Here is a 22,275-nt window from a genome sequence, read left to right on the forward strand (position 1 = left end):
TCTGGGAGCAAAAGTCACAGCCAAGCTCTAGAGTACTAATTCTCAATCCCTGCCTGCAAACTAGAATCACGTGAGAGTTTTTTAAAAAAAAAATCCTTATGCCTGGAGTTCCATCCTTTGAGATCTAATATTCTTATTTAACTGGCCTGGACTGAGACCTGGGCATCAGGATTTTAAAAGCTCCCCAGGTAACTCTAAATTCAGCCAAAGTTGAGAACTTGCTACACAAGAGGCCTGTTGGCCCAGCTGTTCCATATTGTTTTATAACAACCCTGATGATTGCCCCATAGCCTGCTTTGGCTCTCTTGCACCAGCTAACCAAGCCTGGAGTTCTGCCCAAGCTTGTGGAAAAGAACAGTATGTACCTCTGCAAAGTCTTTACACCTGTTGTGGGTTGGGTTTCCTGAGTCTAGTTTCCATCAGTCCAATTTTATCTACTTTACATATTCCAGAAATTCTCCATAATTTTTGACATACTTCTTGAAGACTTCCTGTTTTCCACCACTAACATGGATTTCTTCCTCTTTTTTGAAATCATTCTCCACCCGTCCCCTTCCCTTCCCCAACTCTCATTTCAGTGGGATTCGTGGAGGGAAAGAAGGTGAGAGGGAAGGGTACTCCCAACAACTCAACTCCCTGTAGATCACTCTGTTGAAATTTTCACATTTGAAAATACTGCCGACTGTCTGCACTCTCTGCATTCAGATGTAGTTGAAAGTACTGTGAGGTAAGAAAGTTTCACAAAGAGAGCATTTTGATGCATGTACTCCAAGCGCAAAGTTAACAAATCAGAAGAGGTGAGAGATGGGAGGTGGGGGAAGAGGAACTGGTAGCTCTTCAGAGCTTTATATCAGTCAATTGGTTTTTCTAAGAAAGCAAAGCTTAAAAGTAACAATGTAGCCATTACTGGCAATGAAACTAAAGTATGATGACTAAAATATCAGTCATCATGATAATATCAATTAGAGGACCTTAGAACACAGTGACTTTTCTTTAATGGAAAAAGGACAACATTGCATAAAAATTACAAGATGGTCATCTTAATGGACATAAAAACACACACTGGAAGAGGATCTATTGATTTGCAACCATTAGGATCCTGACAGACAGAGTAAAATATCACAATTTCTTTGAGAAAGATTAAATTCTGTCAAATTAATGTACAATTCTCTCTTCCACAAAGAAACCATTAAAAAGAAGCAAAAGATCACAATTCAATAAAAGCCTTTTGATTCCATCCATAACTTTGTTCTTCAAAAAAACAACCAACAAAAATCCTGGGGAAATATGATTTAGGTAAGATTACTAAGAAGGTGTATAATTATTTTGAAGACTGTTACTAAAGACAAACTGATTACGGGTTCCAGATCAACCCTGGTAGAGGAAAAGGATTTGCTGATGGATTGGCTGGAAGAGTATAAGGGAAAGAGAAGCCAAGGGTTTATTTCCTTAAATCTATTTAAAGGAAGCAAAACATATGATATAAACATAATGTAGAAGATAAAGAAATTGTCTGCCACATTCTAGGCACCTTCACTTAACTGTCACAACAATCTGTGGGGGTAAAAAATTATTATTCTCATTTTACAGATGAGAAAGATGGATGCTCAAGGTGATTAAGTAACTTGTCTAAGGTCATAAAAATATCAACTAGTGATTCTGAGATTCAAAATTTGTGTCTATCTCTTCTGAAGCCTGTGGGCCCCCTCCCGTGACTGTTCATTGTACCTTTATACAGAAATGACAGAAACTCAGTCATTCTTGTGTATCTATAATGACATATTATAATGGGTGATCATTGTAGTTTTTCTTTCACAACTGGCCTTAGTTCTAGGACTTCTACTTGGTTTTGAATAGTCTATAGTGATGCTACAAAAAAAGGCACATCAGTCAAGATAAGACTGAGAAGACTTTAAAAGGAACAAGGTGATCTTGGTTTCTGACAGGGACTACTTCTGAGTCAACCTTCTGTCTTCCTCCCACACAGAGTTTCAAAGAGCTTCATATAGGTTTCACAGAGGAAAAGCAGAACACCTTAACCTTGATAACTGACAATACAACAAATTTTTATAAAATTGATTTGTTCCAGAAAACCCAAAAGGGCTTCTGGGAGAAAAAAGAATAAACCATTTACTCTAAATTTCCTGGGAAAATACAAACTAAAGAGAGACAAAAAAATTAGTCATTGCCTTTTCTTAATATATTGAGAGACAGAAAAGAATAAAATTATATAAAGGATTATTCCAATATATCAAAAATTCTATTCATAGAATATATTAGATAGAATATTACAGAATAGATAGAATTCTATATGGAATATTATATATCAATATAGAATGTTGATAGAATATTAGATATCAACACATCTATATATCAATATTATATATTAATATCTATCTATATATTGATATCTAATATATAGATATATTGATATCTAATATTCTATCAATATATTATACAATATATATCATATCAATATAGAATATTGGTAGAATATTAGGTAGAATATAATGAGAATATTATCCTTCATGCAAAAAGGGATTATAAGAAAAAATTAATATATCTGCTCATTTCTGCAAAAAAATACAAGAATAAACCAAGAATTAATGAGACTAGCTACCTATAAGAGGCAGAAATTTAGGAACAGAGTGGAAATAATGAGGTAATGGGGACAGGTTAGTAGGATGAGGGGGATAACACTTCTGAGTGTGTCTTTTTATATCATCTAGAATCATGGTAATGTTTCATATACCTCAAAAACAAATAATTAAAACCAACCAGAGTGTGAGGGGAACTCCCAATGGAAGGCAAACATAACAGATGAACTTAACTGTATTACAAGTGAGTAACATAACCACAATGAAGGGAATGAGAATGAAAGAACTAACCTAAGTTGGAGAATAGTATTTTCAGTGTATGCTACAGGCTCAGGACAAAAGGAACTACTTTCAAGATACTTCCTGCTTAGGAAACTTGTTTTTCACAGGTGTGTGTGTGTGTGTGTGTGTGTGTGTGTGTGTGCGCACGCACGCATTCAGTCACGTCCAATTCTTTGCAACCCAATGGACAGTAGCCCTCCAGGCTCTTTTCTGTCTATTGAATTTCCCAGGCAAGAATATTGGAGGGGTATGGGTTAGCAATTCTGAAACTGCTCTCTGTGTATACCATGATTAAGCAAATAAATAAATATACTGTGGATAATGAGAGACAGGTTTCTCACTGTAGGAGAAAGCAGGTTCAAAGAAGCAGAGAGAAGGCTAAAACAAATCTGTGCTGGGGTGAAACTGAAAGTGTCAGTACGTACCCATGGTTTTTAACACATTATTGACCAGGGGATTTCGGCAGAAACTAACACCTGTGGCCAACAATTTTATATAAATAAATCTTGAAAAGTCTCTGGTCGATAAAGTTCAAGTAACAGAAAATGTATTAATTCGTTTCTAGTCAATAATGAGTTAATACATATACACATACTAATACAGAAGTACACACAGACATGTACAGATGCACATCGAAGTACATGTATTTCCTGGACCTGTTAAGAGCTTCTAGAAGCAATAACATTCCATAGCATGAGTATACCTAGCACCCAGATCTTCATTTCTAAATATCATTCTCCAGGAAAAGGAATCAGAGCTCCTTGGAGAAATGGCTGATTCTACACCTGGGGCAGGAAAATTAACCAAATAAACCCTGAGCATCCAGTGGTGTCAAAAGTAAGCGTGTGCTCAAGAAACAGTGCTGAAAGGACAAAGGAACCAAGCTGAAGGAATTTTGAATCGCCAAATCTAGGACAATCTGAGCAACAAGAATACTAACGAACAATAACCTACAGAATAAAACAATATCCATGGGTCAATACTGATGTAAATAAACAACTGAATAAACAAATAGGGGAGAAGAGGCAGCTCTTCCTTACGGCAGAATTCTAATTAAATGTAGAAGAAACAGTGGAAATAGAAAAGTCACCATTAGGCAAATACCACAGTAATAACTGTTGCATACAAAAATCATTCATTCAAAGGTGCTAAAATTAGTGTGTGAAGGTGTGATGTAAAAGGGGTTATTCCCATAGTTTCCTAATATTTCCCTCCTGATGAGCTACTCTGTAATTATGGACAGAAAAACAGTAACTTTATCATGGAAAAACATGGCAGACAGACCGCACCTTAACCAAGTGATCCAAGTTACCACCACCAGCAGTGAGACATCAACGTCATGCACCTCCTGATAACTGAGATGGGCACACAACATCACTTATGTGGTATTTTTCCAAGTATGTGTAGCCTCAATCTGATCAGGGGAAAACATCAGACAAATCCAAATGGAGGGGTATTCTACAATCATCGGCCAGCTATCTTCAAAAGTGCTAAAGTCATGAAAGACACAGAAAGATGATAAACCGTCACAGATTGAAAGAGACAAGACAGCTAAATTACAATGTTGGATACTGAAATTGATGGTGCACTGGAAAAAGGACATCAACATGGCAACTGGTGACATTAAAGTTAACATTTGCAGAATGGTTAATAGCGCTGAATCCGTGTTCATTTCCTGATTTTGACAATGTATTGTGATTAGGTAAGATGGCAACACTAGGGGAAGCTGTGTGAAGCATATGAGGAAATTCTCTGTACTGGTTTTGCAACTTTTCTGCAAGTTAAAAATTATTTCAGTGAAACATTAAAAAAAAAGACTTCCACTGAAAATATTACCAAAAGCAAGATTTGATTTAATTTAGCATGTTCCAAAGTTAACTCTTCAGTGGTAGCTTTGTAGTATTGCCTATAACTGGGAAAAGTTTTTCCTTTTAATTTAGTTGACAAAAACCTCCAGTTTTACAATATAAATTGTTGAGTTAGGGAAGTCACTATAGCATAGGTGAAAAATCCTTTATTTGTATGTTTGAAATTTTTCATAATAAAAATTTAAAATACATGTTATAGACAAGATTTCTAAGTGCTTATTAATACACTGCAGAGAATTTCCTATTATTTCTATAACTTTCATAAACATTTAGAATTTGGTCATAGAATGTTTAGGGCTAGTAGGACCTTAGAAATCAAGACAGCTTTCCTTGTGTCACTGTACACGAAAGAAGCTAAAGCCAGAGAGGCAGCATCCAGTTAGAGTTGGCCATAGTCTGAACCCTCTCTCAGCAAATGGTCTAGGTGTTTCTCCAGCGTTATACATGTGAGCTCTTCTTCATCTATCCTAAACTTATCAAGAATGATAACTATCTAAACACTTTAACTATAATAGAACAGCAATACTATTTATAACTGTTTCCAATTTAAACAAAAGTGAAATTTGAACTAATTTACCAGATCTGTGGAAATGAAAAATGGGTTCAAAGTAGAATGTAAAATAATGTTGTGGTTCAATATGCAACATTAAAGATGCGAGAATCAACTATTCTAGTTTACATTTTAAAAATGAACTCTCATTCCTGTTGCCATTCTTGTTTAGTGACTTGATTTTTTTAATGTGTGTATTTCTTTTTTGGGTCACACAATCCATTTAGTTTAGTCTTTCAATAGTTTATAATTTCCCTGTAAGGGACTTCGTACATATTTTTTGTTAGATATATTCCTAGATATTCTAGTTTATTATGCTATTTCAAATGAAATCTTTATTTTTCAAACTTTAAACTTTTTATTTGGTATTGGAGTATAGCCAATTAACAATGTTGTGGTAGTTTCAGGTGAAGAGCAAAGGGACTCCGTCCGTACATATACATGTAACCATTCTGCCCCAAACCCCACTCTCATCTTGGCTGGCACATAACACCGAATAGAGTTCTATGTGCTATAAAATAGGTCCTTGTTGTTTATCCGTTTTGAACATAGTAGTGTATACATGACCTTCCCAAAGTCCCTAACTATCCCTTCCTCCCAGAACCGTAAGTTAGTTTGCTGTTTCTGTTTTGTAAGTAAGTTTAGTTGTATCATTTCTTTTTCAATTCCACATATAAGGGGTGTCATACTTCACTCAGTGTGACACTCCCTTGCTTTGTCCATGTTGCTGCAAATAGCATGATTTCATTCTTTTTACTGGCTGAGTAATATTCCAGACTGTATATGTACCACATCTTCTGTATCCATTCCTCTGTCGATGCACATTCAGGTTGTTCCCGTGTCTTGGCTACTGTAAACAGTGCTGCAATCAATACTGGGGTGCATGTATCCTTTCAGATCATGTTTTCCTCTGGATATATGCCCAGGAGTGGGACTGCAGGGTCATATGGTAGCTCTATTTTCAGTTTTTTAAGGACCTCCATACTGTTCTCCATAGTGGTTATACCAGTTTACATTCCCAGCAACAGTGTAGGAAGGTTCCCTTCTCTCCACACCCTCTCCAGCATTTGTTGTTTGTCAATTTTTGACAATAGCCATTCTAACCAGTGTAAGGTGATATCTCATTGAAGTTTTGATTTGCACTTCTCTAATAACTAGTAATGTTGAACATCTTTTCATGTGCCTGTTGGCCATCTGTATGTCCTCATTGGAGAAATGTCTAGTTAGGTTTTCTGCCCATTTTTCGAGAGGGCTGTTTGTTTTAATGCTGCTAAGCATCAAAGTGTTTATGAATTTTGGAGACTAATCCCTTACTGATTAAAAAAAAACTTTTTTTTGGCTGCACCACACGGCTTGCAGGATCTCTAGTTCCCTGACCAGGGACTGAACCCCAGGCCATCGCAGTCAAAGTGCTGAGTCCTAACCACTGGACCGCCAGAGAATTCCCTTGATTTTTTCATTTTAATGGATGCGTTTCTTTATGCTTTCTCACAGCTGTCTTTTTTGAAGTACTTTGGCTCAGTAGATGGAATCTTGCAGACATCTATCTGTGCAGAAAGCATTTGCTGAACACCAAACGTGTGCAAGGCTCTGTAAGTGACACTGGAAACAAAAAGATGAAGAAAGGTTCTCGTCCTCCAACATGCACTGTGCAGAGGAAAGGAGCAGATGCCGACTGGAGGCTACAGTGACAAACGGTAGCACATGATATGTGTACACCTCCCTCTGGGAGGGAGGAAGCGCACTCAGTTACCCTAGTCCTCATCCTATCCTTACACCCAATTTAGCAAATGAAAAAAAAAAAAACAACAAAATGGAATAGCTTCAGGTCACTCTATATGACAAAGCAGAACTTGAACCCAGGTCTCCTGACACTGAACAGAATAAATTATTCCCCAGTTTTGATCTGTCTAAAATGATGAACCATTTTTTATCCTGACAACAGCCTGTGAGATGAGTTTGAGAGCCCTAAACGGCATTACCATCTACCACTCTATTTAGTAAATGTAACCTTGGGTAATTTATGTAACTTCTCCGAACTCACTTTTCTCGCCTAGGGATAATTAATCATACCTCAAAAGGTTACTGTGAGAAATAAATGAGTAAATATATAAGGTAACTAATATGGCTATTGGCACACCAACGAGTCCACAGACTAAGAATTCCTTATTGGATGGGCTTACCTTTTACTCACTTTTTTAAAGAGTTTGAAGAAGCTGGTACAGTTCTTGGCACATATAGGTTGACTGAATATTTACTAAATGAAGTCATTATTAAATAAATGTTGAATTTAAAACTATTCTAGAGATAAATATTCAATACATTTATTCTTTTAAAGAGTTTAGAAAGGAAAGCTCCATTTTGTCCACATAACTGGAACCTCTCACAGCAGTACTTACTCTCTACTGTCGCTCCCTCATTTGGGTTTGAATACCCTTCTCCTTTTCGTTTGATTCTTCGAATAATACCTCCATCTTCAAATAAATCCTCTCCTTTGAAATCAAGGAGCTCAATCTAGAAAGGAAAAGAGGATCTGGCTGAGAATGGCCCAAACAAAGTCAATTTAACATACTTAAACACTAGGGCAACTATTCTCCTTTCATTTTACAAAACAAAACTCTTGTTTTATATTTATCTGTGCTTCTCAGTTATTGGAAAAGTAGGGAAAAAAGAACACTGCTCTTTTCAATACCTGGAAAGAACCTTCATGTAACGATAATGTCTAGGACCACATCCTGTGGGGCTACACTGCAAAGACAGACAGGAAATACTAGGAAAACTGCCTTGTGGGCAAAACGCCAGAGTGACACAGTTCTGGCCCAAAACTACTTTGTTTAACTCTAGAGGCCACCACTTTTTCACCCCAGATTCATGGAATTCCCTTCTTAAAATGTAAGGCTAAACCCTATGAATCAGGCCTACAACCAACTAAAGGTGTATTTTACCTGGGTACAATGTTTCAGGCATTTTCCCTCTTAATTTTTTAATTAAATGTGGCCAAACATGTGTGACTCAACACAGGATGAATAACATTTTATCACCACCTACTGCTTCTAATGAGGAAGTGAGATCTGGGACAGTTATAAACCTCTGTCATAAAAATAGCTTTACAACTTGCTTTAGGTGTATTTCAACACTTATGTCCCACATTTCTCATCCTGTCCTCTGGTCAGGTCTGAGTACGTCACAACTCACACCGCTGACCAGAACCTTTATTTCTAAGCCTGGTTTCTTTTGTTTATTTGGATATGACCATTTTGTGCCAGTGACACGTTTCTAAGAAAGCACTGGCACACACCCCTTGGGTTTGTGGGAAACAATTCAAGAAGCCAAGCTCCAAAATAAATAAGTTGGATCCGACTCTCAATAGCAAGCTTAGCTCCTCCTTGCACTGCCTGCCGCTTTGGAGCCAGCGCTGTATAGAGCAGATGCTAACACAGCGACATCACACACATACTTGCCTCAAAAAAGAGAGTTGCATTCGAGGGAATTTTGGGGAGACTGCCAGCTGAGCCATATGCATATTCGGGTTTGCAGAGTAAATGACAGATCTCCCCTTTCTTCATGGTAGCCACTCCAATGTCCCATGCCTTGATAACTTGGCCTAGGAGAAAGGAAAAAGTGGTTGAAAGCTATATATATTTTAAGACTTCCACAAAACAAAAATTCAAACACATTTCCCATTCCTTAAACTATATACTACTCAGATAGGAAGCAGGAGCTACAAAAAAAACTCAGTAAAAGTTACACACTAAGAAACAAATTGTGATTTTTTTTTTCTTCTGAAAGCTAACAGAGAAGATTCTCTACTGAGAAGCATGAAAGTGGTATCAGATTCTAAACTGCTCAAAGACTAAGTCTTTGAAAAGTGGCAGTAACATAATATCTAAAATGTGGCTGGGCTGCAGTTGTTGCTTAATTTATAATTTCAACCATAAGAATAAGTACGTGTTTTCTAGGCAGAGATGGAACAAAAATAGTATAGAAAATGGAATTTGTCCTAAGAAAGCTTATAATTTAGTTGGGTAGACAAAAACAACAAACAAGAAGCAGTCGGAAAAGTATAAATTGCATAAAACGGCCCATGAAACAGATTTCTCCTCAAAGTTTAGAGTAAAAAAAAAAAGTGGTTTTTATTTTTCTAAAAAACCAGAATGATGTGTGTCCTCTTCTGCCAAATCACAAGAACTACAGAACTCAGATTTTTTTTTTTTTCTTACTTCCAGGAAACTAAAAGTTTACTGCTTAACTGTAAAACTGTATTATTATTTTTTTATATGGACCATTTCTAAAGTCTTTATTGAATTGGTTACACTATTGCTTCTGTTTTATTGTTCTGACTTTTTTGGCCACAGGCATGCAGGATCTTAGCTCCTGACCAGGGATCAAACCCACACCCCTCACACTGGAAAGTGAAGTCTTAACCACTGGACCACCAGGGAAGAAACTTAACCTACATAATTGTATCTTACAATAAGCAGTCCCAAATCCTTTGGAAAACAACAGAAAATGTACAAAACTTCAAGGGATGATATACAAATTTGAGGTGCTCTGTCAAAGACTTAAGTATTCAAAGTGAGACCAGGTGAGCAATGAACACCAGAAAAAGCAAATTCTGAAGACAGCTGTTATCTTGAACTGAGAGTTGAAGGCAGGATTACAGTAAGGATGATTAGGACACGGGGAACTCTACACTAGGGTAGGGAAGTAGAGATGGACAAAGCACTTGTGGCTCGTGACTTCAGCTTAGCCTTAAGCATCACAACTTTTCAAAATGTCAGATATACTTATTTTGAAGTATACGGAAGGTATACATGCCTATTTTTACAAACACCTAAGAGAGAAAAATATAAGTGAAAAGTCATTCATCCCCTCCTTATAAGAAGCCACTGTTACATTTCCTTTTTGTATCTTTCCAGTGTGCACTGTTGCTTTTTAAAAAGTTTAAAACAAAAGGACAGCATACTATACATTCAGGTCAGAACTGCTTTTTCATTATACAGATTCTTATATACATATATTTTCATTATATATAAATATATGACATTATAAAATGCTATAAATATGTTTATAATTTATATATGCATGTATATATGCATATACACACACACTTATATCTTTATTCATCAGCTGATAGGAGGATATGAATTTTAGGGGTTAGAAGTACAGCCTGCTTTAACTCCAGACTGCGTAGATCAGAATACCAGGTCTGCCCCACATTAGTTGTGTGACCCTGTACAAGTTTCCTTGTCTGCAAAATGTAGATAATAATAGTACTTGCCATATAGTTGTAAGAATTCAAGTGCCTGGCATACGATATACACTTAATAAAGAACAGTTGTCATCATCATCATCATAAATACATACTGACCTACTTCATTCTCAGTGACTTCAGAATATTCCAGTCACTCTACTCTAGAGAAACATTATTATCAACAGTACTCTAATAAGGATTTTTGTCCCTTATGTTTGCCTATTTTGTGCAAGTATATTTGGAGAGCAAATTCCTAGAAGTGCAAAGGTGATGTGCACTTTCAATTTGATAGATATTGCCCAACTGCCCTTCCAAAAGGGCTACATCAGTATATATACCCACACATGATTCCAAAGTGAAAACAGTCTACAATCTTCAGAAGAAATGTAAAGTCTGCTTCTTCACAGTCACTGATGCTCCTCAAAGACTGTGACTGGTTTTAGTGTGGTCCATATAGACCTTTTTTTACTCTCAACTCTGCTATTTTAAGACCAATAATACCTTACACCCTCTTTTATTGGAAAGAGAGGAAATCATTGTATTGTGGGGGTACTACTATATATATGTTCAAGACATTTAGCCAATAATGAGGAGCAAAGGTCTGTCTAGGTTCTAAAAATTTGAAAGTGGCTGTTCCCTTCTTCCATCTAAGCAGCATGCAACGTAGTCTGGCTAGTGCAGCAGAAAAGACCCATGCCCTGTTTTGTTTAAGTATATGGTGAACACCAACACAGAATACAAATAGTGGCTTTTGCCTTGGGCTGGGGATTGGAGCAATCAGCAAAAGCTTAATTCACAGATGATGTCTATGTTAGGCCTGAGAAGCTGGAAACAGCAGTCTGGCTATTAAATCCACAGGAGCCCCAAGCTATATAAATCATGTCTGTGCCTTTGGCTTTTCTTCTCATTCAGGAACATTTAAGTTTCTCTTACACAGAGCTTCAGATACTGAATGAAACATGCTGAGCAAACAGCCAGCCTGATATGAACATGGATATGTTTCTAAAACTGTCCATCTTGGGCCTCTTCATAAAAAACACTTCCCCAATTAAAAAACAACAACAACAACAACAAAAACTCATCATAGAACACTTGGAATATATATGAAAACATAGAGAATACAATAAGGAAAAAAAAAATCTCTGCAATTTCAGCATCTGGGGTAAATTGTCAATTTCCTGGTTCATTTTCTTCCAATTGTGTATGTCTTTGTTAACATATTAAATTTTTGTATATACAGTCTTAAAATTCTGGTCACAGTTTATTTCATTTTGTAGCCTACTCTTTACACTTACATTATATGGGCATTTTTTTCTGTTAAAAGACAGTATCTGAAAATATGACTTTTAATAGCTATATGCTATTTCATCTTTTGAATATGCCATACTTTCATTACTCCCCTAATAAACATTTAGACTTTTTAATAAAAGCCTCTCACCTGACTCATTAGGACCAAGGTTGTAGGTTAGTCTAAAATGTTGCTTTGAGTGAAGAATCATAAAAAGAACACATACATGATGTCAAACTTTTTTTAAACTTAAAACCTATCAAGGTGTATTAATTCACTAATTCTGTGTTAGAAGGCCAAGGCCTTGTCTCTGAGTGTAATAAGAGTCCTATTTCATCTTCGCTATATAAATCACACTTACAGTATAGCACTTGCAATTTACAGTGTGGATATCTTTAAAGTGGAGTAAGAGCTAGAAGACACTTGTGATCAGTACGTAGAATCCTTCTGGTAAAAATTTGTTCTGAATGGCCTACTTATTTCACCTGGCATTTACCCACCCCTAATTCAATAGCCATTTTAAAAAGACTTTTAGCAATTCACTTTAATAAGTCTTTCCAAAGATGTTCAACTTAGTTTTCATAGAAATAATTCCCCTTTCTTATTATACTACTTTCAGTGTTTCATATACTATTCTAATGAAACTGCATAATTACAAAAAGGATACTGGATATAAGCAAGTTTAAAGTGATTCTTAGTAAGAATCTGAGAAAGAAAAAAGCGGGCCCTAATGTCTGGAAACTGCCCAACACAGCTCGGCCTTGGTGATTCTGAAATGGGCCCAGGGCACCCAGCTAGGCCATGCTATTCTCCTGTTGGACATAACAATCTCACAAAAATCAACATCGGACAGGGTTACTCTGAGACCATGAAAAAGTGAGACAAAGAACACTTCAAAATTTTGTCTGAGCATGGACAAAAAACAAGGTCCCTGTGCAACCTACAAAATACCAAACATCCCCCTCTCCTGGTGACAGGAGTGACTGCCACTTCTCTACAGGTACAGCTCAAGCCTCACTCCAGTCAGCCCTCCTAGCATAGATCTGCTAAGATACCCAAAGAATCATCTGCATTCCCACAATATCAATCCAGAGCAAATCCCTTCTTCCTTAAACTCTTACCAAATCACCTAATACAAGCCCCAATCCTATAGGCCTTTTGAACACTCTTACTGGGACACCCCCGGCTTCCCATGGAGTGCAGGCTATATGAGTAATAAATGCAACCTGTTCACTACAGTTGTGATCCTAGTGGTCTGTGGCTGAAGGACACTGATGACTCTCAGCTGGCTGAGGCAGAGTGCAGGGCCACACCAAAGAACAGGAAACAAGCGGCATCACTCAGCGTCTTTACAAGCAGAATGGAGAGCACCAGTTACCTTGGAGTTGGTTAAGCAAGCTCCTACCTATTTCCTTAGAACTGTTTCCTAAAAGCAGATTTACAGCGTCAAAGCAAAAACATTTTTAAGATTCTTCATTTTGGGGGATCTTTTGGTCTCTTTAGGGTCTTAATTATAGGTATAATACACCAAGAATATAAAAACACAATTTATTCTCCCACTTGTTCTGGACTTAGTTTTACTACCGCCAAGTACAATTGATCAATTTCAGCAGTCCTATTCTATTAGAAACAATATATGAAACGAGAATATATACTTAAAACTCAGTATAAAAACAATGCACTGTACTTTTTTCTTCTTTCTGCAGAGCATTATATAATTTTTTCTGATTAAAAAAGAAACAAAACAAATTTTATAGGTTCAATGTAGGTTCATCAGTTGTAACAAGTGTACCACCCTGGAGGGGGGGTGTTGAAAAAAGGGAAAGACTAAATTGTGGTAACGTACATAAAAATGACCATTTCAAGCATTAAGTATACAGTTCAGTTAGGTATAGTCAAACTGTTGTGCGACCAATGTCCACAATATTTCATCTTGCAACACTAGAACTCCACTCACTAAAACTGATTTCCTCCTGCCCCAAGTCTCTGGCAAGATTTCATTCTACTTTCTGTTTTATGAATTGGATTACTCTAGATTTCTCTAGATATTAGTGGGATCATGCACTATTTGTCTATTTGTGACTATGTTATTTCAGTTAGTATAAGGTCCTCAAGTTTCATCAGTTTTGTCTCATTTGAAGAATACTCCATTGTACGAATATACCATTGTAAGTACATTAAGGCATTTTGTTTACCCACCCACAAACATTTGGGTGGCTTCCGCCCTTTGGCTATAATGAATAATGCTACAATCATGGGTGTACAAATATCTCTTTAGGATTCTGCTTTCAGTTCTTTTGGTATATACCAGGAAGCGGAATTGCTGGATCATAGGTTAACTTTTTCTTTGAGAAACTCCCATGCTGTTTTCCATAATGTCTACACTATTTTACATTCCTACCAACAATGCACAATTTCTCCAAAACCATGCCGACACTTGTAATACTGTAGTACCTGATGGATATGAGGTGATATCTCATTGTGGTTTTGATTTGTATTTCTCTAATGATTCAGTGATGCAGAGCAGCTTTTCATATGCTTGTAGTCCATTTGTATACCTTCTTTAGGGAAATGTCTATTTAAGTCCATTGTCCATTTTAAAAAAATTTTTGTATTGAAGGATAATTGCTTTACAGAATTTTGTTGTTTTCTGTCAAACCTCAACATGAATCAGCCATGCTAAGTCACTTCAGTCGTGTCCGACTCTGTGCGACCCCATAGACGGCAGCCCACCAGGCTCCGCCGTCCCTGGGATTCTCCAGGCAAGAACACTGGAGTGGGTTGCCATTTCCTTCTCCATGAATCAGCCATAGGTATACATATATCCCCTCCTTTTGAGCCTCCCTCCCATCTCCATTGTCCATTTTATAATCAGATTATTTGAGTGTTTTTTAGTTGCTGGATTATAGGAGTTCTTTTAAGATATTAACCCCTTGTCAGATACATGATTCACAAATATTTCTTTCCATTCTTTAAAGCTGCCTTTTCAAATAGGTTTTTAATTTTTTTCACTTTTATTTTTTATTTTTAGTTGTGCTTGGTCTTCATTGCTATGCGAGCTTTTCTCCAGCTGCAGTGAGAGGAGGTACTCTGTAGTTGCAATGGGCAGACTTCTCATTACAGTGGCTTCTCTTGTTGCGGAGCACCGACTCTAGGGTGCACGGGCTTCAGTAGTTACAGTATGTGGACTCAGTAGTTGTGGCTTCCAGGCTCTGGAACACAGCCTCAGTAGCTGCGGCACACAGACTTAGCTGCTCTATGGCTTGTGGGATCCTCCCATACCAGGGATCAAACTTCCATCTCCTGTGTTGGCAGGCCGATACCTTACCACTGAGCCACCAGGGAAGCCCTAGGCTGCCTTTCCACTCCATTACTGTATCCTTTGACACACAGAAGTTTTTAATTCTGATGTAGTCAACTTATGTATTTTTTACTTTTGCTGCCTTGCTTCTAGTGTCTTATCCAAGAAATCACTGCCAAATCTAAAATCATAAAGCTTTCTTTCCAAGTTCTCTCCTAAAAAAAACTGTTTTATGTCTCATATTTAGGACTTTGATTCATTTTAATTTTTATATGTAATGTAAAGTAAGGGCTAACTTCATATTTTTGCATGTAAATATCTAGTTTTCCAAGCATCAACTGTTTCCTTTCCTTAATAAATGGTCTTGGCATCCTTGATAAAATTAATGACTAATGTCATTAATGTATGTTTACATGTGAAATCATTGATAATATTGACATTGTCTTTCTTCTTTTCATACTAGATAAAGTTTTTCCTGTATACTTTTTCCTCATATTAATTTCATCTTATTTTTTAAATGTCTTATAAAAAAAAAGGACTCTGATAAATCATCCCCACTCCCTACCAAAAGGATACGATTATGAATTCAACAAACTAATTTATACGTTAAGATTCTTTTAAAGTGTTCATATGTCTTATGTTACATTGTTTTTGCCATTGCTCTAATTACTAAGAAAACTGATCACTGGATGATCTTTCCCCATCCTCATGACTTATCATTTCAAAAACAGGGAGAAAAAATAATGTTTTGGGACAGCCTTCATGGTCAACTCTGCCAGGCTAAACTGCTAGATACCTGAAGTCAGGAGTCATGTATTATTTTTTTTCCCCAAAGAACTTAACACCACAATATTATACTTAATAAAGGAACACCATCCATGCTGCAATATCTACATGGAATTAAAAATTTGTTAGCTTCCCCTAGTTTACTTTCACCCATGCCTAAATCAGCTTCTCCTTAATATCCGCTCAGTGATGAAACTGGAAGCATTCTTCCTTCATTGGAAAGTACCAGGTAAAGCCAAAGAAAGTACTGAAAGTTTGTTGTCTTTCTGGCTCTCATTTTTGGGAAGGACAGAAAAATTGAATATTTTGGCCTAAAAGTCTCCCCTCCAAATCCTGAATGCTCCTAAACTGCATGCTTAAAAAAAAAAAAAAAAAAGTAAACAGATGTTAAGACTATATTTACAGAGGAGCAAGAGTATCAATAGAAATTTAAAGGGAACATATGGCTAAACCACAAACAACCCACAGGAAGCTGGCTGCATGGCTACCCATTACTAGTAAGCGTATTTTACCAGCTGTAAAATGCTGTCAAGGCCTAAAATATGTTTAAGAGAAACAAACAGGGCAGGAACAGACGCAACCGTAGAGAGCAGACTTGTGGGCCTAGCGGGAGAAGGAGAAGGTGGGCCGGACTGAGAAAGCAGCACTGACACATACCCAGCACCAAGTATAAAGCAGCTGCCGAGCGGGGACCTGGGGCGCAGCGCGGGGAGCTCGCCGGGCGCCCTGTGACCACCTGGAGGGCGGGGGTGCGGGAGGCGCAGGGGAAAGGCGTTCTATGTAGGTCTTAACTAACTTGATTGTGGTCATCATTTCACCATATATATGTATATCCAAAAATGAATATAAAACAGTAAAAAAAAACACAAAAAACCATTTCAAATAAAAATAAAACTAAGAATAGGAACTAGGCCCCAATACCAAGCATGTAATAGCAATAATCTTGCTTTTGATAAACCTCATTAACCACATCATTCCTGTGAGAAAAATGTCTGGCAGACAGCAGGCACGCAGTAAATTCTGCTGGACCAGGACCTACTTTGTTTCTGTACCTAGTTTGGGGCTAGTTTTAAACCTTAAGATCTAATATAACTTGAATATTAGAAAATATTAGAAAAAATTAGAAAATATAACTTGAAAGTTATGGCTCTGCCATAACTGTATAACCGGCTCTGCCACTTACTGTGTAACTTTGGGCTAATTATAACTTCAATAATAATTATTAGAACTACAAATAATAGCACTAATTATAACTTTGTGCTCTCGCTTTACCTGCTTCCTCATATGTAAACAAAAAACCAACTAAAAGAAAACTATAATAGTTAATTATAGTAGGTACCTAAGACATTTAAAAAAATTGGTAAAGTGAATTTCATTAAAATTGAAAATTTTTGTTCTTTGAAAGACTGATTAAGAAAACGAAAAGGCAAAAAAAAAGAAAGAAAATGAAAAGGCAAGTTAGAGACTGGGAGAACACATTTGCAAAATACATATCTCATTAAGTGCTTGTCTTACTGGGTACAACTCAATGGGCACAAGATTTGAACAGATACTTCACAAAGAAAATATACAAATGTACACTAAGCACAAGAAAAGATACCCTCAATGTGACTAATTACCAGGAAAATGCAACTGAAAACCAAAGTCAGACCCCATTCCATGTGCATGAAAATGGTTACAGTTAAAAAGACTGATACCACTAGCAACTGACGAGGATATGAAAACAGACTCTCAGACCTTGCTGGTGAAAACACAAAATGGTACAGCCACTTTGAAAACACAGTATGGTAGCATCTTATAAAGTTAAACATGTTCACCATTTGATCAACAAGTCCACTCCTGGGTATTCACCCCAAAATAAATTTATCCAATATAACCACACACAGACAGGTATGTGAATGTTCACTAGTCACAATAGCCCCAAACTGGAAACAACTCCAATGTTCTGTTTTTTGAATGGATGAACAAATTGTAGTTTGTCCATACTTGTAAAATGCTAAATTCAACAAGTATGAATCTCAAAATCATTATGCTAAGTGAAAGAAGTCAAATGCCAAAGATGACATATGATTCCATTTATATGAATTTTTGGAAAACGCAAAACTGTAGTAACAGAAACCAGATTTGTGACTGCATGGCCCAGGAACTATAAGCAAATTTTTAGGGTGAGAAAACTGTTCTGTATCTTGATTGTGGTAGTGGTGGTCATACAACTATTACCCATCAAGCTATACCTTTAAAAGGGTGAGTTTTAATATATGTAAATAGTACCTCAATTAAAAGAAAAAAACCTCAGTCTTAGACACAGATGTTATTATGACTAACTGCCACCTAAACTAAATAGATTGTACAAAAAATCTAAAATATACTCAGGAGTGACTGAGTTACTTGAAGATGGCAAGATTGGGAATTTACCGCTATTAAAAAAAAAAAAAAGGGCATTCAGAACAAAACTGAATGTAATTATAAAAAAGTAAAATTACATTTATGAATTCTTGAATTGTCCCTATAAATTTTAAATACCTCACACTTAAAATTATTTATTTGTTTTAGTATCTGTATTCTCTATTGACAAATAACCTTTTAGAGTGGGATCATAATTGTACTGCCCACTGTTGGTATTTTCAGCTCCTAGCACAAAATCAATCACATAATAGCAGCTCAATAAATATTTGTTAAACAAACAAACAAAAAATCTAAAAAGTAACAGTAGGGGCTTCCCTGATGGCTCAGTGGCAAAGAATCTGCCTGCCAATGCAGGAGACCTGGGTGTGACCCCTGGTCCCGTGTGCCATGAAGCAACTAAGCCCCGTGCACAAGTACTGAGCCTGTGCTCCACAGCTCGGGAGCCTCAACTACCGAGCCCGCGTGCCGCAACTACCGAGCCCGCGTGCCGCAACTGCTGAAGCCCGCGTGCCGCAACTACCGAGCCCGCGTGCCGCAACTACCGAGCCCGCGTGCCGCAACTGCTGAAGCCCGCGTGCCGCAACTACCGAGCCCATGTGCTGCAACTGCTGAAGCCCGTGCACCTTAGAGCTCTGCAACAAGAGAAGCCACTGCAAAGAAAAGCCAGCGTACCACCAGAGAGCAGCCCTCGCTCAGCTCAACTAGAGAAAAGTCCATGCAGCAACAAAGACCTAGCACAGCCAAAAATAAATTAATTTTTAAAAAAATCTTAAAAAAAAATAGTATGTGAGGATTAAATGAGATAATGCATATAAGCCCTTTGCCTTGCACTGCAAGTCCTAGAAAGTATCTGCTATTAGTCTTTCAACATATACTTTCTCCCTTTTACCCCAGTATGCTAATGACTGACAATAAACATGGATCATGATGCATCTAATGAAGTTAGATTAACGTTAAAGGCAGATCCACTCACATTTACTCCATTACGCTTTACTCTCAAGAGTAAGAATAGTAATGTCAAAAATCCAAAATGACTGGTTTGTCTTCTCAAATTGAGGGAAGAAAATGAGAGATAGGATTTTTATCTTCACAATTCCCAACTGTGTTTACTCATATACCAAGAACACCAAAGACAACTTCACTGAAATAGCCTTTTATCAAAAATCACCAGATCTTCATAGGGTTAGGTAGCGAATGAGTGAAGCGTTAGTGTCCTTAGATTTCCTTATAAGAACAGAGACAGATATAATTATTGCAGCCCCCGAACCCCTCTCTTCTCAATTTTTGTGATAGCATATTTGCTGGAGGGAGAGGGAAAGAACAAAAGTCCTATTACAGAAGTATACTTGAAAATCCTGAGTCATTCTTATTTTAGCTTCTTTTAAGATGGGCTATGGAACAGTTCTAGGGATTCAGAATATGTAATAAAGATTTAGTTTAAAAAATTCAATGAGGGAAACGATCATTGTTTCATTCTAATTTCTGTAACATACTCTGTAGTGGTAATAACCAGCTGTCTTAGATTGTTCCAGTTCTTGTTTTTCCAGACTTTCTGGGGCTAAAAAAGATGCTTAAGCATTGTTTCAAAAGGTCTGTATGCAAGCATAGTAAACAGGAGTGAGGACCCAAACTGCTGTAACACAGTTCTTGCCCCTCCATTGTAAAGCCAGCCAGTAAGCCCAGTACATAAGGGATCAAGAGAGTTCACTATACAATATTTATGCTGCAGTCCATTTGTATTATTTTTCTTCATTATGATGAAGTAGTTACTGCCATCATAACATACAGGTATAAAACTAAGCTGCCTAGCCAATGTTCGTTTTAAAGGCAACTGAACACATTATGTTATAGAAGTTTTACCACAGTGATACTGCTCTAGCCTCATATTCCTAATTATCATCTTCAGGGGTCCTTCTAAAGGTTTTTGTTTTTGTGTTGCGTTTAATCCTTTACAGTTTTTGTCCCTGTACTCTTTACAGAATATACAAGAATGGAATCTCAGACTCAGGACTAATCTTAAAGCTCTTCTACAGACACTTCTTTTTGTAAGAGCAGGGAAGGTTAGGTGACCTATTCATGTTAACATACCACAGGGAAGAACAAAGACAGGAACCCTGGCTTCCTAACACCCAGCTGGATGCACTCCCCATGAGACCATGCGACCTCTAGATAGGTGTGCTGAAGGTACCACGTCAACTGAGAGCTGCCTCTTCTCTGCTCAAAATTCCAGGAAACACAAAAAACTGTCCAAAAGTCTGTTCTTTATATCTCCACTGCTGTCCTGTAGATGGGTTCATCAGTACCATCTTTCTAGATTCCATATATATGAGTTAATATATGGTATTTGTCTTTCTCTGACTTACTTCACTCTGTATAATAGGCTCTATGTTCATCCAACTCATTAGAACCGACTCAAATGCATTCCTTTTTATAGCTGAGTAATACTCCAATGTGTATATGTGCCACAATTTCTTTATCCATTCATCTCTTGATGAACATTTAGGTTGCTTTCATGTCCTAGCTGTTGTAAAGTGCTGCAATGAACACTGGGGTTCTATTTTACGGAAATAGAGTCTTTTCAATTATGGTTTCCTCAGGGTATATGCCCAGTAGTGGTTTTATGCCTAGTTTTCAAAGGAATCCTCATACTGTTCGCCATAGTGGCTGTATCAATTTGCATTCCCACCACAGTGCAAGATGGTTCCCTTTTCTCCAAACCCTCTCCAGCATTTACTGCTTGTGGACTTTTTGATGATGGCCATTCTGACCGGTATGAGGTGATACCTCATTGTAGTTTTGATTTGCATTTTTCTAATAATAAGCCATGTTCAGCATGTTTTCATGTACTTATTAGCCATCTGTATGTCTTCTTGGGAGAAATGTCTGTTTAAGTCTTCTGCCTACTTTCTGATTGGGTTGTTTGTTTTTCTGTTATTGAGCTTCAGTAGCTACTTGCATACTTTGGAGATTAGTTCTTTGTCAGTTGTTTCATCTGCTATTAATTTCTCCCGTTCTGAAGGTTGTCTTTTTACCTTGTTGATAGTTTCCTTCATTCTAAGTTTAATTAGGTCCCATTTGTTTATTTTTGTTTTAATTTCCATTACTTTCAACATAGTGCACTTTATTGAGAAAATCTGGGTACAGAAGGTGGTTGTATAAATTCTCAGCAATTCTTCAGTCTACTTGCAAAGATAACTGCTGACAGAAGACCTATTACCTTAAACCTACCAACTTCAAGACAGACATTCAAAGGGGGAGCAGTAGGAACAAAGAGGTCTGATGAGGCCATTTACTCTGGGGTCCTCTCAATTAACAATGATGCCATAGTCATGCTGGTGGCCCTGGAGGTTCATATCCCTACATCAGCAAGAATGAAAAAATGTTTAACCATTGTCACTTTCTGCTATGTTAAGAAAAAAAATCTGTACTTGACTGTGATTGCTGTCTTACTAAATACAAGATTAATCTCCCATGAGCCATCAACTCACTGAGGACCCAAAGGAGAAGTGGGCAGTGACCCAGCCAGCATTAGAGCTTGAAGACAGGACTATTGGACAGGAAGCAGAAGTCGCCATGACATACAAATGCCTATGGGTACAAGGAAAGCAGAAACTCAGAAAGAACTTAACTCATTAGTTACTTGCTATTTCCTTTCCCAGATCCTTGCTTAGCTAGCAACTAACATGTAGAGTTGGAAAAAAGAATGAAATTATTCAACACTGAGGCATGCTGGTGAATGGGGTGGGGGGGGGGATTGCCTCCCTTCTCCTACACTTGGCCTGGGAACAAACTAAAATCTGCTCTATCTGTGACAGATAAAGCTAAAAGGACTTTGTAATTCAGCCACTAATTTGCAACAAGTCACATGGTCCATGAAGTTTGATTTGATGTATGGGCTATTATTTTTCCAAGATTGAAAAAAAAAAAAAGAATACTAAACTTA

At 37.2% G+C, this 22,275-nt stretch overlaps 2 protein-coding genes across 3 annotated transcripts in view; one reads left to right on the plus strand and one right to left on the minus strand.

Moving 5' to 3' along the window:
• The window catches only part of FKBP5 (FKBP prolyl isomerase 5), a 115,581-nt gene that overhangs the window by 29,118 nt on the left and 64,188 nt on the right, over positions 1-22,275 (minus strand). For both annotated transcript variants that reach the window (XM_043907279.1, XM_043907278.1), the window contains exons 5-6: positions 8,759-8,901; positions 7,697-7,811 (exon numbers count right to left, since the gene is read on the minus strand). In XM_043907279.1, coding sequence (XP_043763214.1) covers positions 7,697-7,811; positions 8,759-8,901 — 258 coding nt within the window. The remainder of the gene's footprint in view (positions 1-7,696; positions 7,812-8,758; positions 8,902-22,275) is intronic.
• LOC122696987 (60S ribosomal protein L23a-like) overlaps positions 1-22,275 on the plus strand; it is a 73,620-nt gene that overhangs the window by 14,801 nt on the left and 36,544 nt on the right. The window lies entirely within an intron of this gene.

The sequence above is a fragment of the Cervus elaphus genome, chromosome 7, assembly GCF_910594005.1.
Source record: "Cervus elaphus chromosome 7, mCerEla1.1, whole genome shotgun sequence".
Taxonomy (NCBI): domain Eukaryota; kingdom Metazoa; phylum Chordata; class Mammalia; order Artiodactyla; family Cervidae; genus Cervus; species Cervus elaphus.